At 44.4% G+C, this 16948-nt stretch overlaps 1 protein-coding gene and 1 pseudogene across 1 annotated transcript; both read left to right on the top strand.

Moving 5' to 3' along the window:
* Positions 1-523: 523 nt before the first annotated feature.
* Positions 524-3596, top strand: LOC124461301 (annotated as a pseudogene).
* A 9601-nt stretch (positions 3597-13197) lies between these two features.
* On the top strand, positions 13198-13889 carry LOC6637430. Its single transcript, XM_047012836.1, has 2 exons — positions 13198-13291; positions 13534-13889. The coding sequence occupies exons 1-2, from the start codon at positions 13198-13200 to the stop codon at positions 13887-13889; spliced, it is 450 nt and encodes a 149-aa protein (XP_046868792.1).
* The last annotated feature ends 3059 nt before the right edge of the window (positions 13890-16948 follow it).

The raw sequence follows: 16948 nt of genomic DNA, 5'->3' as shown, positions 1-16948 counted from the left end.
ATTTCCCTCGCAAGACAAGAATTTCCTCTTGCCGCAACGCTGGGAGTTATGCCGCTCCAACTCGGCGGCGACACCAACAATTGCCCCTATTGACGCAGACCGACAATAGACAAGGAACAATAAACAGAACTATGTATTCAAAGAAACTACTATGGAAAACAGATTATAGCCAGACTATACAAATTTAATTTCGTTTAAATAAATAAATAAATATGGAATAAAAAAACGATATATAGAAATTTCCAAAAGTGGGAGTCGAACCCAGGAATTTTGCACCAGCGGCTAAGACTCACACCCAACGCCAAGCAGGCCGTTTGCCGCCGCGCCCTCAGAACTCTGCTAGTATCCGAATGTCTGTTACGGCGAATAACAGAGACAGCCAGGAAGTATGCAGAAGAATTTATTAAGGGCAGAGCGTGGGTTACGATCAGCTGATTGAGGCGAGCCAGACAGGTGCTGGTAACTCAGCTGATTAGATTTATATCTATGTGTGGCAAACCTGGCAGCAGCTGGTATTTTTTCTGCACGTGCCAAAGGAGGACACAACACAGCTAATGAGCGTGAAAAAGTCCACCTCACCAATACCACTTGAGCTGCAAATGGGCGGGCAAAGAAAAAGGCCCCCCGCTCCCCTCCGGCAGGCCCAGGAACACCGACCCAGCGACCGGGGGAAAAAAACTGAAGATCGGAATCCCAGCAAGCAGCGACAGAACGGCAGACCAATGGGCATACGTGAGTAGACACTTGCACTTGACACCTGCGATACCAAAAGTTCCTAAATTTCAGGAGGGAAAACGTTCAAACTTGAAAAACACAGACGAAGGCAAGTAAACGCGTCCGCACTTTTCTCACTCAATCTATCAATCCGTGTGCGTATACGTGTGTGTGTGCGTGTCTGCATGTGTCTTGTGATCGTGTGACAGTATTCTCCTGCAAGTGACAAAATGACATTGATACACAGGCATTTGCCAGGCGTGAGCCTATTTATACTTGGCCTCTTCCTCGCCAGCAGCTGTGAGGCGGCCACCGAGCAACTGAATAATCTACCAGCCTGAAGTCAGAATGCTGGCGCTCGCACCTTGTTGCGCATCTACGATGAATGCACCCGATCCGAGGGCGGTTTTGTGCCATGTCTCAAGAAGAAGGCCATCTCGTGCATTGATCGCATTGCCCCATCGATGCCATAAATATTGCCGACGGCATTAAACTGATACGTCTGGAAACGGCCAGCCAACCAGTTGGAGGCTTTTCGGCCTACAGTGAAAATGAATTGGAATCCTCGCTGGCCAGATCTGGCAGCGATCGTGAAGCCAAATTGACGAGCATGCTAATCGAAAGATTGAGTTACTTCTTTAATGGTCATTCGCTTCAAGTCAGTTTCCCCAAACTGACTTCCGATGAAATCGGACGCTGACTGGAAGAAGGTAAGATCAATTAAATGGAAATCAATGTCAATAGGCGATTTAATTGCTGTTACGTTAGCTGCACACCGCTAAATGTATCCATTGCGCGTAACAGTGACATAATTTGATTCAGAGTTTGACTCTCTCACTCTGTCTCTCTCTCTACCTACCTATCTATCTCTTTCTGTAAGACATTGCTGTTATTCTTCTAGTTGGCTTTAATTAGCACAGCAGGCGGCGGTTATTAGAGCCAAGAGCTATGATAATGCTTTGATTGCAAGTATATCGTTGGCTTGGCTGCTTAATTGAAACTCTGGCAATGACATAGCGCCACAACAAGCAGTCGACTGGCCCATTTTCCTAGCCATCTACTGCAGCAGCTTGCCTTATCATGTTTTGCATTGTATGCGAACAGAAATGAGAGATGCCAAAGGAGAATGGGGATGAAGATGGTTGTGGGTTTGGCTATGGGTATGTAGACAGAGGACATGGGATTTAAGGAAATCGTTTGCGCTGGGAAAATGCGCAATTGTTTTTATAACAACGCACACGATGACGACAACGACAACGCGAAACCCGTTCACCAACTAAGGAATGACCTAAAAACCTTAACAACAACCACATTACGTCGAAACAGAAATGTCAGGCCAGAATTTCGTGTTGTCCAAAAATAACATACACGAAGAACCAAATAGCAAAAGGAGATAATATTTACCTCATACCGAATGTCAAATGCTCTAAGTTAGAGTTTTAAAGAAGAAAAGTTATATGAAAAGAAGAAGATAATTTAGATACTAAATAAATTTCTTTAATGAGCTGCATTAAAATTAGAAATCTCATTTAAATTCATTTGTTCCACACATTTATCAAATGATTTTTTTTTTTGCCTTTAATTCATACAAACGCAAAGGCAAAGCGACTATGCCTTCTCCTGACAATTGTAGAAATTTTCAGAGAAAATTTACAAAATGAAGCCACGCTTTGATGTCATGACCATGTCAAATGCAATGAAAGTGGCAATCACATTTTGTAGCCAGCCTGCCTGCGCCTGGGCCACAACGATGTCAGTGGTGTATGGTATGGCAATGGGGCGGATGAATGGCTGATGGGGTGAGAAGGAGGGAGGCTTTGCTTCAATTACAAATTTGACACAAACACTTTTACAACGGCAACATCCACATTAAGATTTATTCAGCAATGCAGTGCATAAAGTATATGAATGCTGAAAGTGAAGTTACTTTCACGCCACATGATTTTTCTTTTACTTTCAAATCATTGATCAAGATCTTTTAATCGATACAACAAGCTTGCTCGCAAGCTACAACAAGTTAACCAACACTTTCCCAATTTTTGGCTAATTGCAAATGGATCGATTCAGTTGCCTGTTATGACAGCAAAGTGAGAGAGATGTCATCTTGGGCTCATATTAACCAGTACATCTAACTATGGGCGGAAACTTGAACGAAATTTTCACCATAAGCCAATGGTGAAATCGCCTCGAGTATCCCTAATGACTGTGCCAAAATGACACAGCCACACACGGTGCTGCCAAAAAACAGCAAAACAACCCAAAAAAGAAAACTGTCAGACAATAAGCGAGAGAGCGACAGAGATAGCCAAAACACTTCATATGTACTCGAGAGTCTGTAGAAAATATTCTCACACAGCCTTTTGTAATTGAGCTGGCACTTTCACCGACTCCATCTTGGTGTTTGTGTGGCAGGAAAAGCATAAAAACACCTAGACTAACCTATGGCAACCGCTAACTTTCTTGCAGGTCGCGGCAAAATGAAGAAAATGATGGGCATGATGATGATGGGCATGGCCATGAAGCTGATGGGCATGATACCGATCGCAATGGGAGCTCTCTACATTCTAGCTGGCAAGGCTCTAATCATTTCGAAGATTGCCCTACTCCTGGCTGGCATAATTGGCCTAAAGAAACTGATGTCAGGCAAATCGTCGGGCGGCAGCTCTGGCTGGTCTTCGGGCGGTGGCGGCGGCGGTGGAGGCGGTTGGTCATCGGGAGGCGGCGGCGGCGGTGGTGGTGGCGGCGGCTGGGATAGGCGATCCTTGAACGAGGCTCAGGAGCTGGCATATCGGGCACAACATAGACAACAGCAACCAATACTCCAGAAGCAGCAACAGCAGCAGCAACCAGCAGACCCAGTGCAACAGTTGACCAAGTCATAGGCACATGACCAAGAGGAAGACAGTTTAAGTTAGCTATGTAAATGCATTTATCTTGTGGATAAATTGCATAGCCACACACTCACACACGCACACACACACATATACACACACAGAGAGGCGCCTCTCGATCTCGATCTAACTTTTTCTTATTGTTTTACTGTTACCCATTTTCATCGCCATCCAACCAACCAATGTACTCGAGCTCTGAACTCAGCCTCTGGCTCTAGAATCTCCTCCTCACCTCCCTCCACCTCAAACTTTTCATCACTTGACTTTTCCATCTGCTTCAGTTGCTGTTATTCACTTCTATTCTGTATGGGTCTTTTTTTTCAATTACTTTTTGCACTTCCGTCTCGACATGCTCTGCATTCATTTCCAACTCATTTTCCATGCGCTCATACATGCATGTATTAACTATAGTTAAACTAACTGTACGTAGCTAAGTGTAATAATTTATTAATATTTATTTCATAGTATTTAATGTGCAAAAGTTTTCAAGAAAACAGAAAAGATTACAAAACGAAAAAAAAAAACAAACAAACAATTAAAATAAACTGACGCAATAAAACAGTTAATGAAAAACCAAATTCCCATTTACGATTGATAATAATTGTTGTATTTTTTTATTGATTGCCTTAAATTTGGGAAAATGTATAAGTTTCAGCTTTAGTTTTGCAATTGAGTTTGGTCAAGGACAAGTTAAAGCCATTTAAAGCATCGTATGGGATCATAAGGACGATTTCCGTTGATACCTTTCCTCCCCATGGAACTTGTCTGTGTCGTATATAAATTTGTTTGCACTGCCAGCCATCGGCTAAACATTTCTCTACGTATGTACATATCGCTGTTCAACTGTCTATTGTCTGTCTGTTTGTGTATCTATGCCTGTGAACATACCTAGACAATTTTGTGCACTCTATGGTATTTGCTTTTTTCTTTTTTCTATGCATTTTCATGGCACACAAATATTTTTTTTGGTTCGCTGGTCATATAAATACAATTGCGTGGCCAGAAGATATAAGTAACTCGGCTGGTTATACAATGCCCACATGGATCAGAGCAGGAAGCGGAATCCATTCCTTAAATTTCAGCATGTAGAATAAATTGTTTTAGTCTTCGGCTTAAATTGGAAGCCAAATTTATAATGTACATATTAAAAAAGATGTTTCAGATTTTCAGCCAAGTCATTGCATAGTTATAAATGATTCACCTAAAACAAATTGCCTTATTTGTGTTCTAATCAATTTATAAACAACATTTACATATTGTTAAATTTTTCGAAAGTATTTTGTAATAGATAAATAAGAACGAGAACCTCCGTAGCTTCCGCCACTATGTGTGGTAGTGATTACTTTATAAACATCGACATGGGAGTGACCGCCATGGCCATAGTCGCCACCTCCGTAGCCACCAGAGTAACTGCCTCCGTAGCCACCAGAGTAGCCGCCTCCATAGCCACCGGAGTAGCCACCACTTCCATGGCCGCCCTCATAGGTGTTGATGACTTTGATTACCTGCACCAAAAGAACAATTTTGATGCAAATATTCTTAAAGAGATATCCCTAGATTATGTCTGTGATTACCTGAACGCCACCTCCACTGCCGCCGTAACCACCACCATATCCGCCGCCATATCCACCACCATAACCACCGCCGCCGCCGCCGCCTCCGCCTCCCTTCAACAGGCCCAGAAGTCCTGCGTTCACTGTCGCCAGAGTGGCGCACAGCCCCAAGACACATATAAACAACTGAAAAAAAATGGTTTTACTTAATTTTGATTTATCCTTTTCGGGGGCTTTTTGTTTATCCTTTCTGCAAACAGCTCCTTATTCCGTTTCCCACTCACTTTCATTAGGACAGCACTGAGCAGAGCCAAGACGCAAGTAGAACTAATGCGAACTGCCAAAAGCGCTTTCAATTTAATAGTCTCCGTTCTCCCCAGAGGCAATTCTGGCTGACAAAGCTGCTTGACCAACCGCACAGAACAAAGGTGTTTAGTTGTTTCGGTAAATGGCTTAAATGTCGATGTCGCTTCTACGACCGGGTCTTTAGATCATCTTAACCATTTCGGCCCGAGCATCTCCAAGGTGAAGAGCATTCCGAGTACTCTGTGTGGCCGGCAGCTAAATCTACATAAATCTGATTTCTAAGTCTAACCAAAATTAAATTTATTATTTGCATTATGCCCGAATATATAAAGAGATCTTTCAATTTTAAACTAGTTTCGCCGATGAATTTCATTAACGCCCAAAATTATATCGCCAATATCGGTTGGGGGAATCAAAGTGCAGCTCAACTAGTTTCGCATAAAAATGTATTTATGAGCAACACAAGTTCGAGCCAAGAAGAGATGCAGGAGGACGGGGCATGACACATATCATCTACACACCTCGCCGGCAAACAAAACCCGATTGTAGAATCATAAAAATTTAAATGATGAGATGTATAAATGTCCGAAATGGCCCTGGCCAATAGCACACTTATTATATTAGTCATTTGTTTTTTGGCCACAATGTGTGTGTTTGTGTTGTTGCTTTGATAAAAACTATGAATTACGTTAAGTACCCACAAAGAGCAGTGAATAAACGACACACATTTATGCCGCCTAAGCTACTCTAACAATTGAAATAAGCTACCATTTTTCCCATCATCCATCTAACCAATCCATTATCACCCTAAATCCCACACTTATTTCGTCTTAATGGTCACTTTCCCTCCCCAGTTAATCATCATTTCGGCTAAGCTTAATTTGTTTTTGGGGAACTCTGAAACACTTCCGCTTTTCTGCCTCCGGATTATACTTGATTTCATTTGAGATGATAGTCAGACTTGTCTATTATTGGTTTTTCAAACCTACTGCAAATCGGATACACTAATTACCATCAACAGTCGTATACCTCATAAAGCAGTTTATAGTCAAACAGAAGTTGGGGTTTTCAGTGTATAGCACTCAAAAGCAGGCAACTCAAACTGACACGGATTGATGATGAAAGCAAAAAAGTCGGCAACGTTTATGTCTTACATGCAAACTGCACAGCATGAAGCCTAAAAGCATGTGGCAAAAACTAGAAAACCAAAAACAAATGAGACAATCCGAACACAATACACCTATTACCCGATATATTCTGCAACTTCTATGCAATTGATGTGCATGTAGTTGGCCTTTTACTTTGTGTTTAGCAGGTGCAACAACATTGTGGTCATTTGGTATTGTGTCAGTCATTGGAGTTTATGGACAGAGTGAACTGTCGCATCCAGGCGCATTTATGCCAGTCCATCTGTCATCTGTGTGTGTGTGTGTGTGTGGGTCTTAGTTGCAACTTCCAAAAAGGCAATTATTCTGCACGTAGACCAAAATTACATGAATTGCCACTGGCCAAGGCTATGGCATGGCATTGGGCACGCTTTCTCAAAAAAGACTTGCTGACGAAGATGTTTATATATAGAATCATAACACCAAATGCAAGTCTGCTAGTAAGGTTTCAGTTGTGAAGCATGCAACACAAAGTGAAACTATTAAGACACCAACATGCCGCAAGAAGGGCCAGCGTAGATAGTAAAGAATTTGCTATACGAGTTATCTGCTATTTCGACAGCCATATAAATTAACAATAAGAAGCTCACGGTGGTCTCTCTGTATACTATAATAGAGTTGGTTACGCCTGACAGCCACTTTGGGACTTGTGTGTGGTAAAAGTCATCAACAATGTGAAAATTTCCAACTGTCCAACTGGAGATCAACATTTAACTGGGCGCTTGGTCCGCGACCACTAAGCCACTTTCGGCGAAAGGCCATAAAATCGTTCAACTAAAACATCCATAAAATGTCGAATGTCTTGTAGAATTTGGTTCACAAAAATCAGTAAACGTTGGCTCAGTTCAATTCTAAGACGCGTGCGGAGTCCGTGTGTATCTCTGAGTGTTTTTTTTTTTTTTTTTTTTTAATTCATTTATTACATAAATAACAACAAAATATATATATATTACAAATTTAAAGCTGCAAATACGTATAGGGGGGGTTTCTGCGGGACGTCCCATGGGGAATTGCTTCGCAAAAACCTATAACCCTTTACGTATGGCCATTTCTTTCAAGTTCTGCCTTTCTTAGGCTGATTCCCACGAAGCCTGTAAAGCTGCTCACTGCTTCCCACGCCGCCGCGTCTGCCAGCATTGTGGGCACCAGGTTCTCGGTGGTCAGCACAGTACCGACCGTTTCCTCCAGGAGCCGCCGTTGACTAGTGAATCGCCTGCATGCGAAGAGAGCGTGTTCCGCGTCCTCTACCATTCCTTCACCACATGTCAGGCAGTACGGCTCAGCCTCGTGTCCGAATCTGTGGAGATAGGATCTGAAACAGCCATGTCCTGTGATGAACTGTGTCAGATGGAAAGTCGCCTGTCCATGCTTCCGTTCAATCCATGGCCTGATCGTGGGGATAAGGGTGTGGGTCCACCTACCCTTGCTAGATGAATCCCATCGCTCTTGCCAGATGGCTAAGCTTTGCATCCTTGCGTCGTCGCTAGCTGTCCGCTTTGGTGTACCGTTCCTCTTTGCGTCCGCGATGTTCCTGGCCTCGTCCGCAAGTAAGTTGATGGGATCATGCCTGCAACCACCAGCGCAGCATCCTCAGAGACCGTCCTAAAACCGCTGCAGACCCTTAGCGCGCAGAGACGGTAGGTAGCGGTAATGCCCCTACTGTACGCCGTAGTGTGTATGGCGTTGGCCCAGATTTGTGCCGCATACAAAACGACCGATTTCAGCACACTCATCAGGAGTAGTCTCCGCTCCTGTTTCGGTCCTCTCGTGTTCAGCATTAGCCTCGATAACGCCTGTCCTGTGCTCGCTGCTTTCCGTTGAACGTTCTCCAAATGCTCTCTGAAGCATAGACGGGTGTCTAGCCACACGCCCAGGTACCGGATGGCTCGCTTTGAGGTGATTGTGGAACCTTCTACTTGCACTGAGGCATGCTCAACTGTTTTCCTACTGCTGATCAGAACCGCCTCCGTTTTTTCGGCTGCCAGGGCTAGGCCAACCGACTGAAGCCACCGCGTGATGCTGGCTATAGCTTGCGAGGCCACTGATTCTGCCTTCTCCAGCTCCTTGGCAACAACAACAATAGCCACGTCGTCAGCATATCCGATGGCTTCGCAACCTGGCGGGAGTGGGAGACGCAGCACTCCGTCGTACATCAGGTTCCAAAGAAGCGGACCCAGAACCGAGCCTTGTGGTACTCCAGCAGACACATAACGACTCTTAGGGCCGTCGGAGGTGCCGTATCTCAGGATCCTCTGCCTAAAAAAGCTCCGAATGATGGCAAGGAGGTACGGGGGGACGCCGAGATCATGAATGGTACTGAGTATGCAGCTCCAATCCGCAGTGTTGAAGGCGTTCTTTACGTCAAGCGTGACTACAAGGCAGTACTGTTTTGAGCCTCCTTTCCATCTTGTTCCTTCGATGGCGCTGCTGGCAATGCCAACCACCTTGCTGACTGCGTCAATGGTGGATCTTGCCTTGCGAAAACCGAATTGGTTGGCTGAGAGACCGCCGCACTCGCTGACGTAAGCGTTCAGTCTCGTTCCGATGAGACCTTCAAACACCTTGCCTATAGAGTCCACCAGGCAAATCGGTCTATAGGAGGGCGAAGTATCTGTAGGCTTCCCCGGCTTTGGGAGAAGGGCCAACTTCTGGATCTTCCATTGCTCGGGGAAGACTCCCTCGGTGAGGCAGCGGTTGAAGACGGCTGCGAAGACTTCTGGTCGTAGAGTCAGGGCCAGTTTAACGGCGCGGTTTGGAATCCGATCTGGACCGGGTGCTTTGCCGAGTTGGAGCGACTTGGCCGCCACCAGGACTTCATCCGACGAGATCGCATCAATGGTGTGTGAAGCTGGAACTGGGTGCTGAGCTATGCTTGGGGAAACCGGGCGATTGGGGAATAGGCCGTCGATAATTTGAGAGACTTCTTCAGCGTCAGATGGGATGAGCTGGCGGTTTGCATGTATCCGCTTGACCACTATTTTGTATGCTCTTCCCCATGGGTCGTGTTCTGCGGAGTCACACAGCTGCAAATAAACTTCCCTTTTCGCAGAAAGGATGGCCTTCTTGAGGGACCTTCTAGCCGAGCTGTAATGGGCGTGGTGGTGTGTCCAGTCCGAGTCCATGCGCTTCCTTGCTCGTTGGTATTTCCTTCTTGCAGCCATACAGGATCTCCTCAAAACTGCAATTTCTCCGTTCCACCAGAATACTGGTTTGTGGTGGCTTCTGAATGGTCTGGATTGGGCCATACTTGCCGTGCTGGCAGCAGCCAACATACTGCAGGCTTCGTTCGCCATTTCTTGTGCCGTGGTTGCTGTGAGACTTTGCCGGGTCAGCATTGAAGAGAACGCCTGGGGGTCCAGCGTGTCTTCTTTGAAGGGCATGTCGATAGGGAGGGGGTGCGCTGCGTGTTGTCGTCTGTCCGTTTCACGGCCTATAGTAACACAGATCGCCTCATGGTCGCTCGCCGTGTAACAATTATCCAGTTTCCAGGCTGATGTCCTCGCAAGGCCACTGCTTACGTACGTAAGATCTATCACTGATCCCCTTCCAGCCCGATTGAACGTGTTTTGGATGCCATGGTTCAATAGTTCGACGTCTAGGGAGGCAAAAGCGTCGAGCAAAGCGCGGCCTCGCGCGTTTGTGGAGGAGCTTCCCCATTCCTGTGCCCATGCGTTGAAGTCTCCCGCGATTATGGTGGGGCTGTGTGTCCTTACGTCGGTCGTCAGTTCATCTAGCGCCTTGCAGAAGTCCGTAAGGCACAGACTGGGCGGCAAGTAGCAACTGTACAGCCATATCCCTTTGACCTGTGCCCTGATGAAGTGCTCGCCAGCTAGCCTGGAAAGGAGCTGCGAGGGCGGGTTGCCACATGCCCAGATGGCGGCCTTGCCCGACGTGCTATACGCCCAATTGGGTGAGGTTTTCCTGCGGAATGGTTCGCTGATTACTGCCGCGTCAGATTTGGTCTCTCGCACCCGCTGCTTAAGTAGTTCGTGGGCGGCCTCGCAGTGGTTTAAGTTTAGCTGGGTAAAGCTAAACATTTCGTCTTGGTCGAGACGACTTCATGGGCCCAGCCTGCGTTATTGAGGGGCACCGCTGGCTGCCTGCTACGTGTTTTCGCTCGGTGATCCCTCTTGACTCGCATATACAGCAGTTGAAACCATTTCTGCATTCCTTCGCTTTGTGGTCCTTGCCGCCGCATGTCCAAATTCTAGGCACCTGTAGCATCTAGACGCCGAAGTGCTTACGCGTACCCTGCATACCGAGTATCCAATCTTCAGGTGGGCTGCTTTCAGGATTGCTTCTGCTACCGCTCCTGGGACACAGATTGTTGCCCTCTGATTTCCTCCGTGCGCTGGGCGCAGACTCTTAACATCTGCGGGAACAATTTTCAGACTCAGCTGGTCGGAGACGGCCTGAACGATTTCCTCCTTGGTGGTTCCGCCATCCATGTCCAGAATCTCCAATCTGGTCAGATTCGATAGTGCCCTTGCCTCGACTTGACCTTCAAGCGCGGATCCTATGTCCTCCTTCAGCTGGGTGACACTTCTGCTCCTGCTGCGTTTAGTTCCAGTAGGAGGTCTCCTTTGGCGGTACGTCTCACGGAGCGCACGCTTTCGCCCACTGCCTGCAGCTTGGTATCCTGGCTCCTTGTCACCAGCTTTAGCATGTCGCTATATGTCATCCCACTCTTCCGTTGTACCAAAATAGCGGCAGGACGCTTCTTTGGTAGAGTCCGTGTCGGTCGCCTCGTCGTCACTGTCTGCCATGCAGGCTCTGTTTGTGGCACAATTCCCTCGTTGTCGTGCGACGAAAAAGTTTCTCGCGGCCGTCGATTTTTCGGCGAAACGGTATCCGAAGTGTTGGCGGCGGCGGCGACTGCTCTCTGGCGGGGCATCCTAGGCTGCTGTTGCGGCTTCTCCGTTTGTTGCCCTCTGGTGACGAGGGACACTTTAGTGCACTTGGGGCATGCCGGTACTGTTTCCGGGTCGCTATCGCTGCACAGAATGCTACTCACTGCCTGCTGCAATTCTTTAAGTCTGTCGACTTTCTCTCTGAGAGCATTCGTAATGGCTCGCTTGCCTCCCTCCTTTTCTGGCTTGATGCGTTCGGCTATTTCCTCCAGTAACGCTCCCATTTCTGCCAACTCGCTCTTGCCCCTTACTTGTTGCAACTTAGATTTCTTTGGTTGCATCGCGCCGCCTGCTGGAGGACTCTGGGAAACTTCACGCAGCCTCTTTGGCGTATCGGTCACGCCAAACAACTCATTTACTCCTACTCGCTCATGACCGAACAGAGCCTCTATCGCAAGCTGACTGCATGGACTGTCGGCGCAAACAGACTCAGACCATAGAGCCGGTGCTGAGGCGAGCGCCATTGACTGACGCCGCCCACTTGGCCCCGCCATCAAGGCAGCCGATCTCAAGCCCTCAATGCTTGAAGCCAGGTATTTCCCCCTGGGGTTTTTTGGGAGTTATGCCGCTCCCTGCTCGGCTCCACACAATTCGAATGTCGGTCCGAGTTAATTGGAAATTTAAAAAATTAATTGAATAATTTAAAAAAAAAAAAAAATTAATTTAAAGAAATTAATTTAAAAAAAAATTAATTTAAAAAATTAATTTAAAAAAATTAATAAAAAAAATTAATTTAAAAAAATTAATAAAAAAAAAAAAAAAAAAAAAAAAAAAAATGTATCTCTGAGTGTGTGTGAGAGTGTGTGTTCTCTGGGTGTGCGCACATCGGTGTATATGTATATACACAGTTCGGTAAAGCCAATTCAAGGATTCGTATAACAACATTGAAGTAATGTGGCATAGTCAAGTGTTTGATCTCGGCATTTATGTGCTCATAACAATGCGTCAGAGTAGTGGCTTTCACAGCAACAACAACAACAACAACAATCGTTTAATGGTGGCACTTCCGGCATCCTAACTGCACAACACAACCAAAGGCAACAGCACAACAATGAACAACTACAACTTCAATTCAATGCCGCCTGGCAACCCTAGACACATCATAACAATTGGCTCATCCTGCAGGCAACGGCAGCCAGTTCAGTGCAGCGTCAGACGATTGAAGAGCAGAAGGAGCAAAGGCAAAAGCTTGATGTGGAGAATCGTGTGGAGCAACAAGGAGGACAAGGACAAGGACTTCCTGGCAATTACTACGCCTACAATCATCGGTATCAAAATCAAAATGCCAGCCAAGTATCGCCCCCTTCACCCATTGTACACGATGGCGGAAATTACAAACAGGTGCGGCGGGCAACCCTAAGCGATCCTCCCACTGCCAGCTATGTGCTAGCCATAAGCCAATCAATGCGACGAGGCCAGCTGAGGCGTCAATTGCCTATGGCAACACACTCCTTCAACCTACTCAGTCTGTGTCAGAGGATGTGGAACCATATGCTGCTCGTGGCAAGCCGGAAGTGCGCGACAGGGCTTTAACTTTAACTAATGCCGCTTTTTCTCATGCTAATGATGCTTATGCTGCTGCTGCTGCTGCTGCTGCTGACACAGATGATGTTGATGGCGATGGTGATGCCCTGATATCAGTGACAAGTCATTAGACATGGATATTGATGCTTACTTGGGCCCCTTCGAACGAGCTCTGGTGAAAGTGAGCAACTTTTGCGACACAGTGAGGGCCCTCATCAGTGATGAGGGCGTGGTGGATCCACAGCCTTCATACCGTCTGCCAGGTGGGTGAATTCCAATAAATGTTAATTTAAATTGCCAAAGAAACGTGCCAGAGTGAATGGCTAGCGGAATTATGCGCCTCAATGCTCAAAGCATAATTTTTCCGGGAGTCCGGGGTCCAAACCATTTAATTAACTGAAAAAAACTTCTCTCCCTTTCCCTTTCTCTCTGTGTGTGTCTCTCGCTCTCTCTATTTTATTCCACATAGACGAACGCAGGCCAAGTAAATTGGATGCCACAGCCGGAGTAGCAGCAACATCAAAGGAAGTTCAAGGTCGTTACATTCGTCTGGCATCCCAAGAAGAGGAGGAGGATGATGAGGAAGAGGGACGCAAGTTGAAAAAGTTAAAAAAGAAAATACAGAAATTACTGCTGCCATTACTCATTGCCTACAAAATAAAATTTCTGACACTCATACCAGTGCTAATTGGTGGTCTAACTCTGCTGGTGGGCACAACTGGCCTGGCTGGCTTCTTTTTTGCCCTATTTACGGCAGTAATGAGTTTGAAGACCGCAACAGGTGGCGGTCATGGCAGCAAAGCATTGCTCTTAAAGAAAATCTGAGGAGCAATTACACAAACTCAAACACACACACACACACATCTACATAAGATCCATTTAGTAGCTATTGATTTAGGTTAACTCCCTGATGATTGTGGCAATTTGATTAAGTTCCAAATTGCTGAAGATAAGCCCAACGAATGTTTCAACGCGCTTAACAAAAAAATCCCACAATTTTATTTAAAACTGTAAATATACTAAACATTGAAATTCTCCAACAAATTCCCAATCAAAACTATTGAAAAAATCATGTAAACTTAACGATGTTATACTCTATAAGCGGATGTCGCGTAATATATATACACTTCTGACACCCAAAATAAATGACCAAGACTAAAATCAAAGTTTGGTCATGGAAAGTGATGACAGTCCATGATTCCATGATAAGTTCCCAGTTACATGTGTGCATTTTAATGTCCGACAATGCCTTGTGAATATATATGTATAAGTATTACCCTCTAAACTGATACACTCATTTGAACTCGACTTAGATAAGCCTATTTGTCTGTCTGTCTGGTCTGAATGCATTTACCTAATTCAATTTGGCTATTACTTAATTCCATCAGCATAATGTAGACTAGACATACATAAATACATTCATGATGTACATGAGTGTGTATGTATGTGTAGGGAGTGGGCTGCTACCCACCCTTGTTAACTAAACATGTCAAACTTTGTTTTCCGCTTCAATTTGGGGTACAATTAAATTATTCTTTTATATTTATAGCCACATCAGTCAGAGGTCGTTCAACGGTTCATTAACATAATACAAGGCAAAATAAAGAAAGAAAATCAATATTTTATCAAAACATTACAACGAAAATATGGAAATTTTTTCACAATTTATGTATGCATGTCTAAATTGGGAATCATTTATTTTCTATTCACATTTTAATTAATTTATTTGTTTTGACAAAAGTTCGCAACGCAAAAGGACTATACATATATTCATACATACTGTTATGTAGTCAAATGTTTTTTCTCAAGGACTTCATATCCATACAGTGGATAATAAATAACTTTGCCAGATGAGAGATTAAATAAATAACTCAATTAGAGTAAGCGAAAAGGATATTATAAAGGTAATACGATTTTAAAGGGTGTGGAAGTTTTGTCATGGTCAACCTTAGCTGGATCCTTTGTCCAATTTTTATACCCTTGCAAAAAGGGTATATTAATTTTGGTCAGAAGTGTGCAACGCATAGAAGGAAGCACTTCCGACCATATAAAGATATATATATTCTTGATCAGCACGACGAGACGAGTTCAAATAGCCATGTCCGTCCGTCCGTCCTCCGTCCGTCGGATCAACGCAAACTCCTCTAGACCGTAAGAGCTACAGAGCTGAAATTTTGCATGTAGGCTTGTATATACTGCAGGCGTTGTATATCTCGGATCTCAGCCGGATCGATCACTATATCATATAGCTGCCATACAAATGGCAAAGTCACGAACAGTGACTTTTCTTAATAACTTCGTTATTTTCTGAGCTATTGTCATAAAATTAATATTGTGAGATAAATTAAAAAATATTGGTGAGTTAATTACACATAAAACGACTGTGCCAAATTTGATCAAGATCGGGTGACTATATCATATAGCTCCCATAGGAACGATCTTCGAACAAGTGGACTTTTGTCAATAACTTCGTTACTTTGACGCGATTGCTTTCAAATTAAACATTTGTTAGTTTAATATATCTGTTAATGACTGTGCCGACTTTGATAAAGATCGGGTTACTATATTCATATAGCTCCCATAGGAACGATCGGTGAAAACAGTGACTTTGATCAATATCTTAGTTTTTTCCTATGCTAAGATTGTAGGCCGTTCTTTCGCAAACATTAACCTTTTTAGCTTGAGCGTTTTTCCATTTTTAATGGCTATAGGTAAGGAAAGAGTTACCATAAAAGTTGCAAGGGTATACAAACTTTGACGCGGTCGAAGTTAGCCCCGGCCCTCTGGTTTTATTAGTAATTAAACGGAGGGTAAATTCTGTGGTAATGAATTTTTAATTTAATTTCATTAGAATCCGCTTTTACCAATATTTCCCATTAAACAATTCATAGGAATGATTTATCCAAGAATATGGAAGAAGGTAGTTAAATTAAATTACAATTTCCCATCTGAGGCAAATTTAATGAGGAAAACATTTTTGTGTTTGGCTAAATAAATTATATGAAATTTTGTGTAAAACCGTTGGCATATGAATAAAAAATTTTAAAACTATTGTCGCATACATAGTATATATTTTTGAGTAGATTTTCTCTCTACATTTTAGAAATGAAAAATGAACAAGTGAACCGAAACGCAGTAAGTAAAATGCTTGCCAACGTTAATGAAGAGTTTTTACTTGTTGATGGCCTCAACCGTTGTCCAAGACGAGACGAGACAGCAGCAGCAACAACAACAACAAGAGTATCAGCAGTTAATAGGAAAAGAAACTGTGGCAGGTAAAACCGTTTATTAAAGTAGGGAAAATTTAATGTGTGTTCACGCTCAAGTAAAACTGAATCGAAAACCGCAAAGCGAGCAAAACAAAAGAAGCGAAAACATAATAGAAATCAGAAGCAATAGCATTAGCAGTAACAGTTGGAGTAAATAGCAGCAGGAATAATCAGCCAATTGGCCAAGTGTAAGAATAATATGTACATATAGTAGTCTCAATATGAATGCAACCAAGTGCAACATTAAGAGTATCGGCCGTATTCCATCAGCAAATGCCTGCTCAGTGTGCTATGAACTGTGCTGCAGTGCAAACATAAAATATTGAAATGCTTCCCCGTCTTGAGTACTTTATTTTCTGTTGGCCTTGGTGGCTTTGGGACAGGCACATAGCCTGCCACAGGCTGTACAACTTGGCGGCGCTATTGTGGCGGCCGTCGAACAGGATGCTGAACAAGAGGCAGCCAACGAGGAGCGTCTGGAGCAGGAATGGTTACAAATTGCCCGGCAGCAGCTGCGTAAGTTCCTTGACAATGAACTAAGTGCCGAGCAATTGACCAACTTGTTTGGCACCTGGGCAACTGAAAGGTAAGTAGTCTAATAATCTTCTTTAAAGA

This window comes from Drosophila willistoni, unplaced genomic scaffold (genome assembly GCF_018902025.1).
Source record: "Drosophila willistoni isolate 14030-0811.24 unplaced genomic scaffold, UCI_dwil_1.1 Seg307, whole genome shotgun sequence".
NCBI classification, from domain to species: Eukaryota; Metazoa; Arthropoda; class Insecta; order Diptera; family Drosophilidae; genus Drosophila; species Drosophila willistoni.
Note: the sequence above shows the minus strand (reverse complement) of the source record. Positions and strands in the feature narration are given on the sequence as shown.